Genomic DNA, 20806 nt, shown 5'->3' with positions numbered 1-20806 from the left:
ATCCCCAAAAAGAGAACCTGTACTCATGAGCCATCTCTTCCACGTGCCCAATCTCCCACCCCTAAGCAACCATCAGCCGGCTTTCTTGTTTCTATATGTTTACCTATTTGAACTTTTGTTTCTACCTTATTTTATTTTGCAAATATTCAAATATTCAATCTGTGTTGTGGCATGTATAAGTATTTCATTCATTTTTATTACTGAATAAGAGTCTATTGTATGGAAGCATACCTTTTTCTTTTTCCAATTACTTGTCGAGAGCTAATTGGATCGTGTCCATATTTTGACTGCTATACACAGTATTGCCATGACCATTTATGTACAGGTTTTTATGTGGACATAGTTTTCAGCTGCCTTGGCTACATAGATATATAAATACACACACGTATATATGTGTATATATATACACCTATATGTATATATATTATGTATAATAATATATATGTATTCCAACTAGGAATGAGATTGCTGGATCATGTGGCAAACTCTATGTTTAACATTTTAAAGAGCTGCCAAATTCGTTTTTCAGGGTTGCTATAGCACTTTAATACATGTTAAATTTTCCACCATCAGTTTTATGAGAATTCCAACTTTTCCACCAGCACTGTATGAGAGATCCAACTTTTTCACATTCTCAACAACACTTGTTAGTACCTGAGAATAGAATTGTTTTGAATGAAAATATAAAGTCATTAAAACAGAAAAAAAATTTCAATTAGATTATGCTATGCTCATTTATGGTAGCCCATATGTAAGTCACATGGTACTAGAACCTAAAACTGAATGCTACTTTGTAGCTCTGTATACAAAACAACTTTGTTGGAGACTAATTATCTTATCATTAATGTTCACCAGGTGGTTAGGAAATGCCAGAATTCCTTTATTGAGAGATAAAGGGTGGTGAAATGATTATATACATAATGCTGTTGAAAGTTAAGCCCATTTCTGACATGCAATTAAATGTAATTGAAATAGGACAAATTGAATAACAAAATGAAATTTGCAAAGTAGCATTATGGGCAGATGTTGTTAAATGTGTGCTCTTCTCTGGGACATTTGGGTAGTGAGTTGACGTTGGGTTCAAACCTTAACATTTTTTAGCCTGAGTGGTTCCCACTTGCCTAAACTTGCTTCTACTCCTTCTTACCTGGGCATATCAAAGGAGTTCACTAGGCAGTCTCCCCGCCAACACACTCTGTGCAAAGAGGATTGTGTTTGAGCAGACCTGGAGTTTAATGTGGTCAGGAAAGAAAATAGATTCTTTAGTTCTGGAGGGCTTTGTCAAACTCAGACTTGTTTTTCACAAATCTGAGAAACCTGAGAATGGTATTATAAAATATTTCCCCCCACCTCGTCCAGCTATTCAGTGGTTTCTCATCGCCCACCACCAGGCAGTACTCGGATGCCCCAGACACCGGCCTGCTGTCTGTGTGCTGCTTCCTGGACTTATACTGCTCTTTGTTTTGAATGTTTCCATTTTCCCATTGTTCATCCTGCCCAGAAGGTTTAGGAAATAGACAAATGATTCTCAACAGAGTAATGGCGAGGGGAAAGTTGGGATGCCTCATTAAGTAGAGTCCATTAAGAGGGTGGGCCTCCCTTCCCGGAAGAAGAGAATCTGCTATGCAGTTATCTGGGGAAAGAGCTCTCTGGAAAACTCAAAGTGCTAGTCTGAGAAATTGGCCTCTATGATTGCATCCATCTTAAAATGAAAAATTGTCAACCACCGTGTATCTATTCTTTTCCAGTAATGTCCCAAAGACGCTCTCATCCACCTTCTACTCCTTTCCACTAATGTCCCAAGGACCTCTCCTATCCACCCTCTTCCTTTTGTCCCCAGATAGGCTTAGTGTTGTAGATCAAGGCTCCATTCTGTTGCCTTTGTCCCTTTGTTGCTCCCTTACCTTATACCTAAGGCCCTCCCTCCCATCATCTTTTCACAAGATTGCTTCACCTATTTGTATTGTATCACTGTATCACTGTATACAGTGTATCACTGTCATCCCTTTTATTACCAAATTACTCAAGCGGGTGCCAGTAATGTCTCTATTCCTCCCACCCCTGAGATTTTAGCAACCTCTTCTTACTCGTCTTTTCCCAACGATTGGAGGCTCTTTCAGGGTCAGGGGAACGAGACCTGTTGTCTTACTCTATTTGGCATATCGAATATGCCATGGGGAGCTGGCCAAGTTCTGCCCTTGTGAGCGGGATACTCTCGGTAGACTGCCGGCTCTCTGAGAGGCATATGTTTATATATTTTTCTATATAATTTGTTGCCCACTGTCTGAACCTCATCAGATATGGTGTAGTAATTGTGAAAAATGGGTAGGAAGTGTCTTATAATGTGTTGCGACCATGCGGTCCGGAAAGCGGCCTGGAGCATGACGGTGGTTGGGGAGTGGAGGTCGGCTGCCAGGGCTGGGTCTCTTGGGGTGGGGAGGGCTCTCACCCACCCCACAGCCTGGCGCGGAGTCCCTCCATATATACATATCCACAGCATTTGGTGTATGTTATTTTTTAAATATGTGATGGCTATTTTTACAGGAATTGGAGTGAATCTATATAGTACATTGGAAGGATGACATTTTGATAATTTGAATCTTTTCTACCTATGAATAGGGAATCTGTTTCTTTTAGTTTTTTTCTTCAGTGTCTTCTATTTGTTTTAGTAGTGCCTTATAATCCTTGTATATGTATTTAACATATTCTTTTTGGAGGAGGAGAGATGCCACACCTGGCTATGCTCAGGGCTTTCCCTTGCTCTGTGCTTAGGGGTCACTCCTGGCAGGGCTTGAGGAGCACGTGTGGTACTAGGGGCTAATCCGAGTCAGCTGCATACAAGGCAAGAATGTTACCCACGCTGCTATCTCTTGGCACCCGTCTTTCAACTTTCACATTCTGACTTCCTTCCATAGCATCTTTTGGTGTGTCCTGGTTTCTCCTTTGTAGGGCAAGTCTCTAAACAGTCTCTTAGTTCTTATCTGATTTGATAAACTAAAACAAGGAGGTTTTTTCTTTCATCTTCTCTTCCCTTAAGTAGGTACATTCCTGCTGTTTCTCCTTTAAAAAGAAGAAACCTAGCACAGGTCTCACACGCTATTTTAGGAATCTTTATGCCCTCTTCTATTTTCTGGTAAGATACAGGCTTTAGTGATAAGAACTCTTGGCCTCAAAATTTTTTAGAATTCTGTTATACTTCCCTCTTATTTTCACGGCCATCTTTTATGCAATTTTATTTTCTTAAATATATACACATATATATACATCTATATGTGCACATACACATAGGTGTATATAATATATAATTATATAGCATGTAATTATGATATATTATAATATATTTGTATATATTTGCATATATAATTATAATATAAAATATACCATATTTGTATAATTATAATATAAGTATATATTATATAATATATAAATATATAATTATATGTCACTGTGACTGTCAATGTCCTCCCGTTGTTCATCAATTTGCTTGAGTTGGCCCAGTAACGTCTCCATTGTGACACTTGTTACTGTGTTTGGCATATTGAATACGTCACAGGTAGCTTGTCAGGCTTTGCCATGTGGGCGAGATACTCTCGGTAGCTTGCCAGGCTCTCTGACAGGGGCAGAGGAATCAAACCTGGCTCAGCCGGGCTGGCTGCATGCAAGGAAAATGCCTTACCGCTGTACATATATAATATATATATATAATCAACCATTATTTTATATTTCAGGTGGTTTAGAAAGTAAATACTAGGAGTATTTTTATTCATTCATCTGAAGCATCTTTGTTTTCATAACACAATAATCTAGGTTAAAAGAAAAATTGATTCTGCAGGAAGGACAGAACAGTGATAATAGATTCATAGCCTATAAATGTGTTTAATTGTTGGATTAAATATATATATTTTTGCAGTTTCACTATTGACTCTCTTGTTTCATGTATCAGAATCTTCAAATGCTAAAAGGTCACCTTGTTTTTCTAGAATCACTCTTAAGGGCATTAAGAGAATTGGGGGTATTGAGCATCTAACCAGAGTCAGCCACTTGCATGGCAATGACTTAACCCTGTATTATCTCTTGCGCCCCATCCCCAGCTACATTTCTTAAAAGAAGGTTATTACTTTTCTTGCCATTGTTCTCATTATATGTTCATTGGATACTTGATCTCACTCGAGTTTGGGTTTTTTTAGACTTCATAGTCTATAGATGCCAAAAGTAATAATTGTATACAGCTTGTCAAATATATTTGAACTTAACTAACTGAATTTTCTGCTACTTCATTCACTGTTTTCTTACTTTTCCCCAACCTGATGTTTCTACTTTAAGAATAGCAATTTTTCTGGTGTTTAGTTTGGGATTTTTTTTACAGAAGATGATTATATTGATAATTACAGATTTTTATTTTTTTTACTGCAGAAGATGAAGAGTTAGCTTACAAATACCTTGTCATTCCAACATAGTTTATATCAGCTATTGTCAGAAAGAAAGAGTTTGTTGATTCCGAAATACTATTAAGAGAGAAATACTTTAGAAGATTAAAAGTTGTTCACTGGAGTCATTCTGAATAGAATAGGCAGAACACTAAACAAACCATGCGAGCAAGCCAGATTCCAAAAAGGATTCAGCATGATCGATGAAGCTCATTGAGGTTTTGCGAGAGTTCAAGACACCACTTTGTCTAACATTCATCAATTTAAAGAAGGCCTTTGATTCTTTTGAGACTGAAGTGGTCATCGAAGCCCTTGCCAATCAGAGTGTTGAAACTCATTAGGATCCTCTGCGAGCTGTATTATGGATTCACCACCAGGATCTCACCATTCTACAAGGAAGTGATCATCCATGTCAAGAGAGGAGTTCGGCAGGGTGATACCATTTCACGAAACTCTGAAGTGCCACCCTCGAGAACATCATGCAACAATTGGAATGGCAAGGAATGGGAGTGAAGTTAGACTGTCAGCAACTACGCCACCTCTACTTCACTGATGACATCGTCCTAATAACACCAAACATTAGCCAAGGAGCACAAATGCTGGCCGACTTTGACCGTGAGTGTAGAAAAATCGGACTGCAGCTGAATCTCACAAAGACAGTGTTTATGAAAAATGAACTAGTCCCTGATGTTCTATTTGCTCTCAACAGAACGAACATCTCCACAGGAAGGAGCTATCTGGGTCAAGAACCTGAGGAACAACTTGGCGCCAGAACTGTGCATGAGAAAGAGAGCGGTGTGAAACGCCTTCAAGAGTGTCAAAGAAGTTGTTAAGAGGATGAAGAACCTCTGGCTCTGGGCACCTCTTTTTGACTCCACCATTCTTCCTGCACTAACATATGCCTCAGAGACCTGGGCCCTACGAAAACAAGATCAGAACACTATTCGGGTATCCCAAAGAGGGATCAAAAAAGCTATGCTTGCAATATCACATTTCACTCAAGTGAGAGAAGGATTCAGGAGTTCCAGTCTCCGTCAATGATCAAGAATCAGGGATGCTGTCTCATTTGCCAAGGCTCAAAAATCAGATGGGCCAGACACGTAATGTGATTTAGAGACAACCGCTGGACTAGAGCTGTTTCCAACTGGATTCCATGGGACATCAAAAGGACGCATGGCCACCCACCTACGAGATTGTCAGACTTCTTCATCAAAACCCTTAACAAACGGTTTGAGGCTCTTCGTGTTCCTGTAACAAGCAGATGCCATTGGGCTACACTAGCATGCGACACAGACAAATGGAGACATTACTGGTGCCTGCTTGAGCAAATCTATGATCAATGGGATGATAAGTGTTACAAGTGAAAAAACACATTTTCACTATGTGTTGCCATGGGACTAAAACGCACTAAGAGCAAAACATTAGAGCCAGTAGATGTTTCTACCTATAATTAAAAAAAATAATAGCATTAGCAATTTTGATTTAGCATAAGCATTAAAAACACATGAGATGTTTTTAAAGCCTTATTGTAGTCGCTGAATTAGTTTCATCTTTAAAATCTAGTCAATTTGAATCTTAATCAAGAAATATTTTATAGGGTGAAAGTTTAACCCTACTTAACAGAACAAAAGTACTAAAGAAACACTGAACTAAGAATCATAGATTTGCATGACAAACCTCACAAGGGAAAATTAGTAATTGCCTCAGCATGAGAGATGGAACATATTTTTAGATAATTGGAGACTGTCTTTTATGTGTTCTCTTTGGTTTAGTTTTGATTTCGTGTACTTTAATTTGTTTCTCTCTTAATTTCTTTTCTTAATGTACTCTAAAGAATGTAAAACACTTCTGAGAATCTCATTACCACTTGTGAAATTGCCTTCTTCTGTACCATTGGATGTAATATTTTTTTGTCAGTTAGTATTCAAAGAGGAAAAAAGTTTATTTGAGCAAGCTATTGTATTTTAGCAATCTGGTAGTGATAACCCGCTAAAGTGTGTCAACTGAAATATATTGTAACAATTGTCCTTTGGTGCATATTATAGGAAAATAATTGTTCTACTGAGATCATCTCTTTGCTTTTACTTGTTTATCTTCATTATTAATAAAATGTATGCTTTCTTCTTCTAAACTGGTTTAGATAATGGCTGTCATTCACTTGCTCAGTGTGGTCAAAGGTGATCTAATTGAGGCGGATCTGTCGCTTGATGAGCACATTCAGTTACCATCTTCACTTTTGCTTCTCTTTGCAAAGGCTCTGAGACGCGAGTTGAAGGAGAAAGAATATTCTGTCCTGAACGCTATAGACCAGGCTCGGGTGTTCCTGGCTGATCAGCCAATTGAGGCCCCAGAAGAGCCACGACGAAACCCACAATCAAAAGCAGGTGAGACCGATTTCTTTCATACATCATAAAAATATTCAAGTAGAAAAACCTAAAAAAAAAATCCAGTTAGGAAAAAAAAAACTTTCTTAGAACTTTTCAGGATCTGATAGTAAACATTTCTTCTTGACTCCAAGAAGTCAATATTTAATGGATATCTGAATTCTAAATTAAAAACTCAAATGGCTGTATATATTCAGTATCTTTTTTGTAATGGAAATTGCCTTAAGTGTGATTGTTTAAAAACATTGTAACTAAAAATTTCTTTAAGCATAAAATATATCCTACTTTACATTTAAACAAACTACATGGTAAGCATTTGCACAAATGACATTTAAGACATAATAGTGAATTCACAAACTCCTAGATAAGCTAATATTTTTAAAATTTGTCTTTCAATATTAATTTTGCAAGCAGCACACTCAAGTACCTTTTTAAAAATTTATTTTGTTTTTTGCATTGCTGATGATAAAATCCAGGACCTCACACAAGCAAAGAAAGTGCTTTACCCCTAAGCTATGTCTTTAATACCAAAGCATTTTGCTTTTATTCACAGACAGCAGAATTAATTTAATAATAATAACCAATACTATTTATGTAGTTTTGCTGAAAATGGAAAGAGTCATGTAGTGAATTTAAGAGGGAAGTTAGAGGTCACTGTATCTATTATAATTGCTCACTATTGGCAATAAAAACATTCAAATACATTTTTTTTGGCTTTTGGGGTCACACCTGGCTATGCACAGGGGTTACTCTTGGCGCTGCACTCAGGAGTTACTCCTGGCGGTGCTCAGGGGACCATATAGGATGCTAGGAATCGAACCTGGGTTGGCCGCGTGCAAGGCAAACGCCCTCCCCGCTGTGTTATCTCTCCAGCCCCCAAATACAGCTTTTTTTAAAAAAAACATTCCATTCAAAATATTTTAGTTCTAATGGAGACCATTAGAACTGAGCTACACAACTGAAATGGCTGGGGGCGGGTGGAGGGTTGGATAAGAGGGAGGGTGTTGGTCTTTGTGGTAGGGAGATGGTTATACTAGTGATGGATGTTGTGTTATTATGTGCATGAGAAAATATTATTAGTAATATGGTTAGCCATATGATCTCAATTTAAAGCATAAAAATATTTAAAACATAAAGAAATAAAAAAATGCCTCAATCATATTACATAGTAAAAGTATATGCAGAAGGCATCCTTTTGCTATGTCCAGGTGTGTAGTAAGTACACATGCATTCATTACTTGTGAAAGAAGTCAAGTTGAAAAATGCTTTCCTTGGTAATAGTTGGACATGTTTCAGACATTTGGACAGATACTCATTTCCTACTCACCCTGTTCGGGGAAGCTCCATTTCAGTCTCAGTAAATTTCTCATCAAGATCTTTATTTTCTTGATTGCTTAAACCTAGTGTTCTGTGTTTGCATGCACACATACAAACAGACTCTCTTTCCTAGTGTTGGGTTTATTTTTCCCTCATCGTCCCACTGTCTTTGCTGTCAGATACATTGGCAGGCCTCCATCGTTCCACAAAGTCAACAATTTGCAATCACAGTGATAACCAATTTCTTTATTTTTTTTATTTTTTAATTTTTATTAGTGAAGCACCATAGGTCTGTACCTATGTAGACCTACAAATTTGTATTTGTAGACCTACAAATTTTTGTGCTTGGGTTTCAGTTATACAATGACCGAATACCCATCTCTCCACCAGTGCCCATTTTCCACCACCACGGGTGCCAGTATCCCTCCCACCCCCTCATCCCCCCCATCCCACCTTGCCTCTGTGGCAGGGCATTCCCTTTTGTTCTCTCTCTCCTTTTGGGTGTTGTGGTTTGCAAAAGAGGCATTGAGTGGCAATCATGTTTGGTCTATAGTCTACTTTTAACATATTTCTCCCATCCTGGGAGGATCCTCCCAACACCCTTTATTTGGTGCTCCCTTCGCTCCCTTCTCTGTCTGAGCTCCCTTTTCCCCTAGCATGTATGGCTGGCCTCCAAGCCATGGAGCAAACCTCCTGGTACTAATCTCGGCCACTCTTGGGTGTTAGTCTCCTATTTTGTTACTTTATGTTCTCCAGATGAATGCAATAATCATTACCAATTTCTTTAGAAGGAGTATTTTCCACAATTTCTTCTTTTTTAAAAACAATTTTATTAGTGAAACATCATAGGTATAGTTGTAGACTTACAAATTTTTGTGCTTTGGGTTTCAGTTATACAATGATCGAATACCCATCCCTCCACCAGTGCCCATTCTCCACCACCACGGATCCCAGTATCCATCCCACCCCCCAACCCCCTATCCCACCCTGCTTCTGTGGCAGGGCATTCCTTTTTGTTCTCTCTCTCCTTTTGGGTGCTGTAGTTTGCAGAAGAGGCATCAACATTTTCTTCTAAGTACTCTATATAGATTATGTGCTCACATATGCACACAATGTTCACACGGTTAGGAAAGTGCTTACTTCATAGTTGTTGAGTGTATGCTGAGTGTCCTGACTATAGGCAGGATGAGATTAGGCTCAGGGTAGGTGGGACAAGAACACAAGCGGCTGCAACAGAAGCTGCATAGCTTTGTATGAAAAGTCAGTCGAGGGCCAGAGAGATAGTACTGGGCTTAAGAGACTTGCCTTGCGTGAAGTCAATCTGATTCAATATCCACCATGACATATGGTCTCCCAAGCACTACCTGGATTGATTCCTGAGCACAGAGCAAGGAGTAAGCCTTGAGCACTACCAAATGTGGCCCAAAACAAAACCAAACCCACCCATTAGAGCTGCTTGGCCTGAGCATCAGGGATTGTGCGTCAACAAGATTCAAGAAGGAAATATTTGTGGCAGTTCTCTGGTTCTGATTACATAGGGGCTTAAGACAGGCCAAACATTCCAACTTTATACAAAGAGAAAGAAAGGGCTGCTATAGTTGTTCTTTCTTTATCATTTTTCCTTAAGTTTGAAAGAAAAATCAGTTTACTTGCCTCGTCTTATCTAATTTGAAGTCTGTCTTAAATCTGCTGTTCTCATCTTCTTGCTTCTCCAGAACTTTACTGAAAATGGAGGGAGCATTTTTATACAAGCTATTAACAAAAGGGGGGGTTATTGCATTACAAAAGCTTGACTTTGACTTGAATTCTTCTACTCAGGGAGCAGTCAGTTTAAGAGGTTAAAAAATACTGCTTTCCCATTTCTTAGTTTGCCATTCTATTCAAGATATGTCTAAGCCCAATTTTTAAATTCTCACTGAAGGCAGCAAAAAAAAAAAAGAAAGAAGGAAAAAGCTAATAAAGACATGTCAGTTTTATTCTAACTTTTGCCACTTAAATTTTTGTTTTAAAGCAGTTTTTTGTTTTTAAGATGATGAGCACCTTTCATGCCTTCTCCTTTTCTGATAGTATTTTATGCAAGTCTGACAGCTTTTACTTGTTGTTAAAGTAAAATGCCTTGCATGCAGCTGACCCTCAGATGATCTCTGCTACGTCATGGCCCTGAAAGCAATCCCTATGCAGAGAGACAGGGGTGATCCCAAGCATTGCAGGGGATGACCCAAGAATTATCCCCCAAAATAAAATTAAAATGATCCACGTTAGGGTTTATTTTTGGTTTTGTTTCTTTTTGAGTGGCCATACATGGTGGTGTTCAGGGCTTACTCCTGACTCTGGTATTCATGGATCACCACTAGAAATGTGATTTGAGGGACCTTATGCAATGCTGAGGATCAAACCCAAGTTGGTCACATGCAAAACAAGTGTCCTACATGCTGTCAATTTCCCTGACTCATTCATATTACTTTTTAACTGTGATTTAACTTTGGAACTACTGCTACTAGAAATGGGTGTTTGAATGTTAGTTACTGTGTGTGGTGCTACAAAGACTCCTCAGAACTGGACAGAATAAAACAAAGAGAAATCATAAGGACTTTCCTTATCCAATATAATGTATATTTTTAAGTTTGGAGGTTGGGAGTTGCACCCACATGCTTGGGGGACCAAGTGCCATGAGTATAATTCAAGGCTCCCGTATACAAAACATGGGCTCCAACCCTTAATCCACATCAGTTTACTTTCTGGACAGTGTCACTGGGGCATACCAAGATGGATCCTTTTCTTTGAACTATTTTGGAAAATATTTTGCAATTTTTCTCTCATGCCTTGTTCTTCCCACTACTTCTTATCACTTCCTTTCAGTGTCATATGTACATATAGATAAATAGATCAATAGAGGAGATTGATTAGTATTAATTTAAGGTAGAAAACTTAATGATTTGGTAAATATAAATAGAAACATTATATATGTATATATACCATATATAGTTATGAAATGATTTTCAGCAAGTTTAGTTAGCACCTGTCAACTCACATAGAGCTACGCTTTTGTCCTCCTTCCGCAGCCTTTTTTAGTAGCTTTCAACTATAAATATTTAAAATACTTAGCACTGTAGTACTGTCCTCCCATTGTTCATCGATTTGCTCGAGCAGGCACAGTAACGTCTCCATTGTGAGACTTGTTGTTACTGTGTTTGGCATATCAAATACGCCATGGGGAGCTTGCCAGGCTCTGCTGTGAAGGCGAGATACTCTCGGTAGCTTACCGGGCTCTCTGAGAGGGTTGGAGGAATCGAACCTATCTTGGCCCAATAACATTATAGCCCTATTTCAGGTCTTCCTATTTTCTTCTAGGACTCTTGCATTTCTTTCTGACTCTCTGCATCAATGTCAACACTTCACTATGCCTAAAACACAAACCTGCAATGTGCTCGCCTGGTGACATATGCCCCGCCTGGTTTAAAAACCATCAGGATCCTCAGAATGGGAATCCTGTTTCTCTCACCAGCTCACAAGGCTGTCCAGTGATTTGACCCTTATTTTTACTGCGTAGCAGCATCTTGTGTTTCTCTCTGTTCTTATTCACACAACACCAAAGTTCTCATGATCTTCACAGGTAATTGTCTTCCTCATCTTGGTCCTATTACCTATTCTATTTTTTTTTTTTTTGCTTTTTTGGGTCACACCCAGCGATGCACAGGAGTTACACCTGGTTCATGCACTCAGGAATTACTCTTGGTGGTGCTCGGGGGACCATATGGGATGCTGGGAATCGAACCTAGGTCGGCTGCGTGCAAGGCAAATGCCCTACCCGCTGTGCTATTGCTCCAGCCACCTATTGCCTATTCTTGAGATCCTTCTCACCTGATGTTCAGATATTTTGTCATTGTCCCACCTGGCTGACCTCTGCTCATCTGTCCCATTCAGCTCCGACTTTATGGCTTTTCAGATATTTTCCTCTCCTAACTCCTCTGTATTCTCTGGGAATATGTTATTTCTTTGTCTCTATAGTGCCTATAAGTATGTCTAAAACTTGGTCCTGCCCTTGCCTAATGTGTCTCTCATTTATTGAGAATCTGAAAGGATGAGAAAAATTATCAGAGCAGCCAAGAGAGTTATCTCATCAAATTGATATCTTTGAACAAGCAAGACTGCTCTCAGAGAGATTACCTCTTACCTGATAGTGGTTAAATTAGCTTAACTTGTTTTCTAGTGAATTATTGGTATATGGCAAAATGGAAGTGAGAAGACAGAGAAAGTAGCTGGCTGTAAGAAATGATTTCTGGCAGTCTGATTGCTAAGAGGAAAAAGAAAATTACAAAAAGGTTATATGAGAATTATAAAACAAAACAAACACCATCGTGTTGGTATTTGTACAATAAATACTGCTGAAGCTATGAATTAAAAGCTGCTCATTTTTGAAGACAGAATATAAATCAGTTGAAAGGCATGAGGAATTTATATGGCATCTTAGTAAATTTCCTTCCAAAATGGCAACTATAAAAAATAGGACAAAATGGAGGAAATGTAGCTGTTTGGAACACTCTGCTTCCAGAATAATTCATTCTGCTTGTAAATGACTTTTAAGAAAGTGTCGTTTTTTAATTGAACTAAACTGATCTGAAAATTATCAAGAGTTTACAAAGTTTGCAAGTTTTTCAATAATCTTCTTGTCTTGATGAGTATATAATAACTTAATTTGATTTACTATGTATCATTAAACATAAAATTGCTTTTTTTAAAATGCAGTTGAATTGTTTTTAATATGATTTAAATCACCTGACTGCAGCTGATAAAAAGTAGAAAGAATAAAACTTGTAGTGGTTTTACTGAATAATACACATGTTGATATATAATGACATACACCTGGACTCTATGTAGTCATAGACCAGTAGTCAATAAAAAACACAAAATATATTTTTAAAAATAATGAATCTCTTATCCTTGAGAGTTTTCTTTGTCCTTTTTTTTAAAGACTTTTCATATTATCTCAACTATGCCAGTGAGGTTATTGCTTTTTTTGTTGTTTTTCTGTTTTTAACACAATGATAAAGGCTGAGAAAATAATGCTGACCACAGTCATAAACTAATACTGGGCAGATCCAGGAATAGGCACTAAGCTTCTCTATTTCTTTTATTTTTTTAATATGTCATATTTTTTGATGATTGAAATTTTAAAGACTGTGATTTACAAAGTTATTCATAACAGAGTTGTTTCAAGTATTCAAGGATTCAACCCCAGACACATCACTAGTGTGACCTTCTCCCCACCCCATGTCTCCAATCCCAACCTCGCCCATGCCGGCTCCCTTAGCAGACACAGAATAATTTACTTTATATTGCTTGATACAACATCTATCTTACAAGGGTGTCACTGATGTCATTGTCTGAGGATTTACTGAGCTGTTGCGTGCTCGTTGATCCTTCTGTGTTACTGTTTTCACTCGCAGAGCTTAGTGTGCTTCGATGCAACTTTCCCATCTAATCTAAGGGCACTGTGAATCTGGAGCTATCCAGTGGCTATCTAGGTGTCTCTCCAAGATTAGTGGTGGAGCTGGGCCATCTATATGCAGAGCAAGTTGGGGGTGGTGGAGGACTGGGCTTTCTGGAAGGACCGGGACTCAATTCCCCCCTGTCCCAAGGAAGCCTCAGAGATCTCGGCACAGAGACTCAGCCTACCTGTGGCTACTCAGCCGTGGCATCTCTCCAAGCTTAATCATGGAGCTGGCTAAATTTATCTGTTTCTTATTTTTCTTAGCCTCTAGTTCGGTGCTTCTTTTAAATCCGTTCTTTATTTTAATCTCTTTTCCCTGTGCTCATTGACCATCAGCCTCATGGCTTCTTTAATCCTAAACAAATGCTCCTTGACGTCTCCCCCTTGCTCCATCCTCCCGTAGCTGGTCTCAGCTCCAGATTCGAGTTTCTTGTAACCATACAGTTGTGTAACAAAGACGTGTGTAGACATCAGTAACCTACAGTTCAATGTGTGGATTCAAGTATTCAGTGCTGCTTGCCTAGGGTACTGGGAATTCCCCAGGCCACCCTGGTCATGCTCAGGGGTTTCCAGGTCTGCACCCCATCCATAACTTGGGACACCATATGGGGCACCATATGGTGCTAGAGATGGAATATCCCAAACTGTGCCTTAACCCTTATACATAATTCTCTGCCCCTTGAACATTTATGTTTTTTTGTTTTTTTGTGTTTTGGGCCACAACTAGCATTGCTAAAGAATTATTCAGGGATCACCCCTAGAAGTATTTGAGGGACCATATACAGTGCTGGGATTAAACCAGGGCCAGCAACATGTAAGACAAGAGCCTTAACCCCATAATAAATCTCCATTCCTAAACATTGAAAATATATATTTTAGCAAATGTATTTGAAGCAACTATCCTTATGTGAGATCTCATATTTTATAAAAAGTATTAATATTTTTAGTCTGCTTTTTCAGCCCATATATATCAGCCCTTCTATCTGTGTTAGCAAACGTATGCAAATATAATTATCGTTAAATGAGTAAAAATTTGAAATGATCATATAGTTTGGTAGAAATTATTTTTTTTTCTAATTCTCAGTACAACTCAAGGAACAAAATTGACAGTTATAATAGCATCTCATTAAATAAGACCACATTTTTACATATCTTAATAGATATAATTAGACTAATAAAACAGATAAGTGTTGTTTCTGAAAACGTTCCTTCTTGGTGGTGGGATTGGTGTTGAAATAATTCATGCTTAAAACTCAACTATAGATAACTTTGTAAATCGTAATTCTTTAATAGAAAATTTAAAATGCTTAAAAGAAAACAAAAAATACCCCCCCACTACTAATAGCTTTATTAATTAGAATTCCATTTATAGTAAATGACAGATACCCAACTTCCATAATTGTGAGCATGAAGGGCAATGTGTTACTCCCCGTAATGAAATTGTGTGAGCCAGACACAGTTGGTTACAGGGATGGAATGCCAACGCCTTTCCTTCTGCCTCTCGGAGCCAGATTTTATTTTCCCCTAACCTCAAAGCAGGGATGGATAGCTCTTCAGCAGATTCAGTACTTGCCCGGAGAGAGGCCGCCATTGGACAGCTTTAATACGTGGAGCTTTTAGTTTGTGGGGCTGAGCTACAACCTTATGAACATAATGTTTGATAGAGGAAGAGTTGGTACCCACAAAGGAAAACAAGAATGTTATTTACCGGAGATGTTTATAGTGAGCCAACATTTAGCATCCACTTACAGTATGCCAGATTCAGTACCAAGCTCTTTACAGGCTTTGTTGGAGATGTGAGTCTGGTAAGCATCATTGACATATGGAAAACTGAGACTTTGAGAGTTGGTGTAAAACTGACACACCAAGCCAGGTGTATGTCATTCAGCCTGATGCTCTTACAATAATCTGTCCTAAGAACCCCATTCATCATAAGACTGCTAGATAATCTGTAGAAATCAGAATTTATTCTATCATCTACTTTTAAAAAAATCATACAATCATTAAATTAGTTCAGAATATTTGACTTTCTCTTTTACTGTTCTCTTTGCATGCTGAAATGTTTGGCTTCTTAATGGAATGACCTGTCAGTTCACTGATTTTCTAACACAGAGTGAAAGGTGCTGAAGTGATATTAGACTCTGTGTTAAATTTTCATATGAAAACTTGAAGGATAAATGATAGCTTTCAGACCTGTAGACCAAGGAAATAATTTAATTAGCTTCTTAAGTCCAAATTAGATTAAGTTGTAATTTGTAAAAAGCAGTGTGTGTGCATGTGTGCATGTGTGTGTGCATGTGGGCGTGTGGGTGTGGGTGGGTGGGTGTGTGGTACTTTGTTTTCTAATGGTATTAACTACAAGGCAGCTATGTATATGGTCCTTCTCAAATTACATTATGTCTGTATGGATATAATGAATCTAGTTTTACACTTTCCTAAAATATAACTGAGTAAACCCATTGACTGGGCAAAAGTTTTAAAACCATGTTTTGGTGCTAATGTGTACCAGATACTAATGAAGTCAGATTCAGATAAATGACTGAATATTCTTGATGAAAAATTATATTGTAACAAAGGTTAATTTGGTGGACAAAACGTTTTAAATTAATTGGTCACCATCTGTTAGGTTCTACAGACTTTCTTATTATCCACCCACAAATCACATTTACCTCATAAAAAAAGATGGCAATATTTCACATGGTGTATTTTATTGTACACACAACATCTGGAATGTTGCTTTCTGATTTAAAAATAAAAATAAATTGTGTATGTAGTGCAGTACTTTTTAATTTTGTTTGTTGTCCCTTTTGGAAAAACTGGAATCATTAAGAATGAATTCCAATGCTTGCTGTAATTTAAAAAGTGTAATCTTGGCCATGGGCATAAAATCTCCTCGCATGTAAACGCATCGCTAATTTGGGCTGTACATAAGCATAAGACACACTTGTTTTAAAAGAATGGCCGGGCTTGGGGAGAAAGCCCATGACTTCTTTGGTTTCTTGATTAATCATTAACTGCTCTATTCAGCAAGGAACAGCCTGGGGAGAGAGCCTTGCAGGAGTGTGGCAAGAAATGGAAGACTTTTAATCTAGGGCCCCTGTCCTTTGATTGTTGAAGGAGAAAGGGGAATATATTCCTCAGTTTAAAGATATCATGTGGAGATCTATTCATTCCTAAACAAGGGTTTACCATGTGCATGGTGGCAGTCTAGATGCTAAGAGGACAAACAAAATGTACCTGCAAAATGTACCTGCAACTTCCCGTAACTACCAACAGTATGTACTCTCCTAATACCAGAGATCTCTCTGCTGTTGTCCAACACACATCAGTAACTTGAATGAATTATAAAACCGCCCTTAGTGTGAGGACATTTAGACATCAAATTTTGGATCGCAAGTCTCTTTGCTTGTTTTCTTCCAGGGCCTTTCTGCTACATCTGACAGTTTCCCTAGCGATGTTACTGGCCTCTCTTTAACCCATCCTCAACTCAGTTTATTTAGTTTTTCTCACTTTATAAGAAGTGGAAAGCTTAAAATGTTGGGACTCAGTTGACTTATGGTTAGAGGTGCCCTTTATCTTTCTCCCCGAGAAGGTCTATTACGACAATTTCCTCTCTATTTTTCCTCTTATTCTTATTGGTGTTTGTGGAAAATATTCTTAAAGCATTTTACTATGGGCTTCTTTATTTTCTCTATTTGTATCTGTTCACTGATTTTTTTCTTTAACATTTTTGAGAATACTTTGACATTGTGGATGGGTCTGTATTATTACCACATCTCTTAAGAAAGTTAGGTTAGGCGTTAGATGATTAATCTGCTCTGAGTAGCTGTTACTGTTGTCATGCTTATAATTTATTAGATGAACATAATTAGAAATATTACAGCAATCAGCTGATGGCACTTGATGATGTACTTATAATCTGGTTCATAATAAATTGCCATTAGTCATTATAGAGAACAGGATGTGAGAAGGGTCCTACTAAAACTCATCATTACAGAGAACGTATGTTGATTTTACCAATTTAATCAAAAAATTTTTGAAGAATATGTTTTACATCACTTTAAGCAGAAGCAACTTTTTTCTATAGGCAAAGAGGAAGGAGTAGAGACAATGTGGGAAGGTGAGAGAGAAAAAAGTAAGTGGAGTCTGTAAGAAAATGGCAATGCCTTGTCATTTTGAATTTTATTGGTCAATCAACTTGCTTTGCTTATAGAAAGAAAAATTCTAGAGACATCTAAACCTCCTAAATTTACTAATTAAAATTATAGAAAATATCAAATAATTAACCTTAGTTGAGTTCTTTCTGTGAATCTAGCAGGTGTCCATAATTTTCTTAAAAGATGCTTGTTGAGGTTCAAAAAGATAAGGGACAGATTTATGACCGTATAACTAGTTAGTTTTACAAGCGGTACAGTATCTCCTTTTTTGTTGTTTTGGGGCCATACCTGGCAGTGCTCAGGGGTTACTCCTGTACTCCTGGCTTGGCACTCAGGAATCACTCCAGGGGACCTTATGGGATGCCAAGGATTCAACCTGGGTTCAAGGCAAATAACCTAACCATTGTACTCTCTCTCTCTCTCTCTCTCTCTCTCTCTCTCTCTCTCTCTCTCTCTCTCTCTGGCCCGTCTACATTTTCTTACTCCAAAGTACCTAAGAGTGAAAATGGCATTTGGATAGTATCTATTCTACATTTTTGTCTTAATGTTTCCTTTTCCTCTCAGGGGAATACAATGATGAGATTACAGATACATACAAAACGACAAATAAGATATTTGAAAACTTGAATTTGTAAGGTTTTTCTCTTTTTTCTTTTGGTTTATTCATTTTAAAAAATAATAGATACCTTTAATTAGATAACTATTGGATTGGAAGGAGGGAGAAAAGCTAAGTTAAAGATTTCTACTTAAAATGATAAAGTTGAAAATTCTCAATGAAGAATATAGCCAAATATCCATTCAGACCAACTCAGTTCAGTAATATATATCTTGAGGGCATACCAATCTCTGGAGCAGTAATTCACAAACACTTTTCACCAGACTCTGTGGAATAATCTATAAACCAGCAGTCAGTAACCACTGTCAGTGGTTTCAACACCCATTTGCCTGCACAGGATCTATGGATAAAACAAATCCACTATCCTGTCTTTCCAATCTTAAATAAAAGAGATGAAATCTGCATGATATAAGCTTTTAGCATCTAAAAATAGAAAAATCAGTACCATACTTGAAAAATAAATTATAATACACAGGAAATATGCCTTGCAAATAATACTCAGCTGATTCTAATAGATTTTTATCATTACTTAATGGAAGAAATAGTTTTATTATTTTTTTTTATTTGAAAAGTTTTTTTGCATAAGCTCACCAAGGGAGATTTTTGTTCTACTGTAGAGATTTCTTTGGGATCTATGGAGGCTTTGTTTTCTTATAAAAATTGACATTTAGAGATAAAGCAGCTCATATTGAAATGTTTTCCGCACCTGAGAAAAAAACAGCTTCTCTCTTGTTAAAAGTGGGATGAAGGTCATTGAACTATCCATGAACATGAGCAAGATAGAAGCAGCAAGAGTTATTTAATCTTCAATTCTGGCCCAGTTCAGGCCTGTTTTCCAGTGAACCAGGTGGAAGTCTCCTTCCCAAGGGAGCATAGCATGCATTCCATTTGATTTTGAACATTTTTTAAGACTGAATAAAAATTAGAGAAGAGAGTAAGCTTCTGGGTTAATTGGTCATTCCTTGCTCTTTCTTTCTGTTTCTCTTTGATCTTTTTCAAATAGAAGTTTTCTAGTCTTCCTTAAATATGCTTTAATACAGTAAGGAAATTATATTTGAGCCTGCAAAATAGTATAGAAATAAGTTAAGGTGCTTGCTTTGATCAACATTGACCGGTGCAATTCCTGGCACTACTTATAGAACCCTGAGCACTCCCCGAGTGATTCCTGGCCACAGAGCCAGTAGTAAGCCCTGAGCTCAGGAAGGCTGGATGTGGCCTAATCCTAGAACTCCCCGCCCCCAAATAAGAGGAAAGGAGAAATGGGGATTAATATATAAGGAAGGGGGGGGGAGTGGGAGGAATTGATAGATTCAATTGCTCCATTCCCTACCCACACTTTTTTTTTTAAGCTTTTTGGGTCACACCTGGTGATGCACAGGAGTTACTCCTGGCTCTATTCTCAGGACTTACTCCTGGCGGTGCTCAGGGGACCATATGGGATGCTGGGAATTAAACCCAGGTTGGCCGCGTGCAGGGCAAAGCCCTATCTGCTGTGCTACTGCTCCAGCTCCCCTACCCACATTTTTAAATTGGAAGGACTGAAGGAAAGAAAGGCGGAGAGTGGAGGGTGAAAGAGCGATTGTTCCTGCAGAGAAAAAAAATCATTCACAGGCCCACTGACACACTCAGCCCTCCAAAGCACACTTGCCTGAATTTGCACACAATAAGGAGTGGTACTGTTACTGTGTTTGGCATACTGGGCCCGCTCAAGCAAGGAGTGGTAGAAAAGTGGTAGTTGAAGCACTTCTAGTTGATAATTGTCTCTTAAATTTATAGGGTTTTATCCTGCTGTTTCCTCTGTCTTTCAGTTGATCCTTCTTTAGTCTCCCTCTTCAGATGCAAATTAAAATACCTTCTTGAGCTTCTGATACTCAGGTCTTCATTTACTCTCTAGTCTTCTGCAATGAGTAAGAATGAACAACGCACAGGAGTGGAAAAGAGTTGTACTTAAGCAGTAGTGACCAGAGAAATCAGCTTGTAAACCCGTAAGTCTACCAGTGCTCAATTCACCTCACACTTAGGAAGCTTTTCCCTCACCTCTACCAAAAAATTCAGAATTGGGCATAGGTTCCTTGGGATCAGCATCTCAAAGCCAACAACCATCCAAAAAGAGTATATAGATATTTTTTTCTTTCATTATACTTCCATTCATTTTTATCCTTTTTTTTTTCTGTTTTAGTTTAGTTTAGTTTGGGCTGGAATGATAGCACAGTGGGTAGGGTGTTTTCTTTGCCCGTGGCCCAGCTGGGTTCAATTCCTTCACCCCTCTCGGAGAGCCCAGCAAGCTACCTAGAGTATCTCGCCCTCAAGGCAAAGCCTGGAAAGCTCCCTGTGAGGTATTCGATATGCCAAACACAGTAACAATAAGTCTCACATGAAGACATTACTGGGCCCGCTGGAGCAAAGTCGATGAA

General features: G+C 38.2%; 1 protein-coding gene across 5 annotated transcripts in view; it reads left to right on the top strand.

Moving 5' to 3' along the window:
• The window catches only part of UTRN (utrophin), a 610322-nt gene that overhangs the window by 457758 nt on the left and 131758 nt on the right, over nucleotides 1-20806 (top strand). For all 5 annotated transcript variants that reach the window (XM_056126431.1, XM_056126429.1, XM_056126433.1 and 2 more), the window contains one exon: nucleotides 6682-6811. In XM_056126431.1, the coding sequence (XP_055982406.1) occupies nucleotides 6682-6811 (130 nt within the window). The remainder of the gene's footprint in view (nucleotides 1-6681; nucleotides 6812-20806) is intronic.

The sequence above is a fragment of the Sorex fumeus genome, unplaced genomic scaffold, assembly GCF_029834395.1.
Source record: "Sorex fumeus unplaced genomic scaffold, SorFum_2.1 ptg000061l, whole genome shotgun sequence".
Lineage (NCBI taxonomy): Eukaryota > Metazoa > Chordata > Mammalia > Eulipotyphla > Soricidae > Sorex > Sorex fumeus.
The sequence above is the reverse complement of the archived record's forward strand: the minus strand, read 5'-3'. Positions and strand labels throughout refer to the sequence as shown.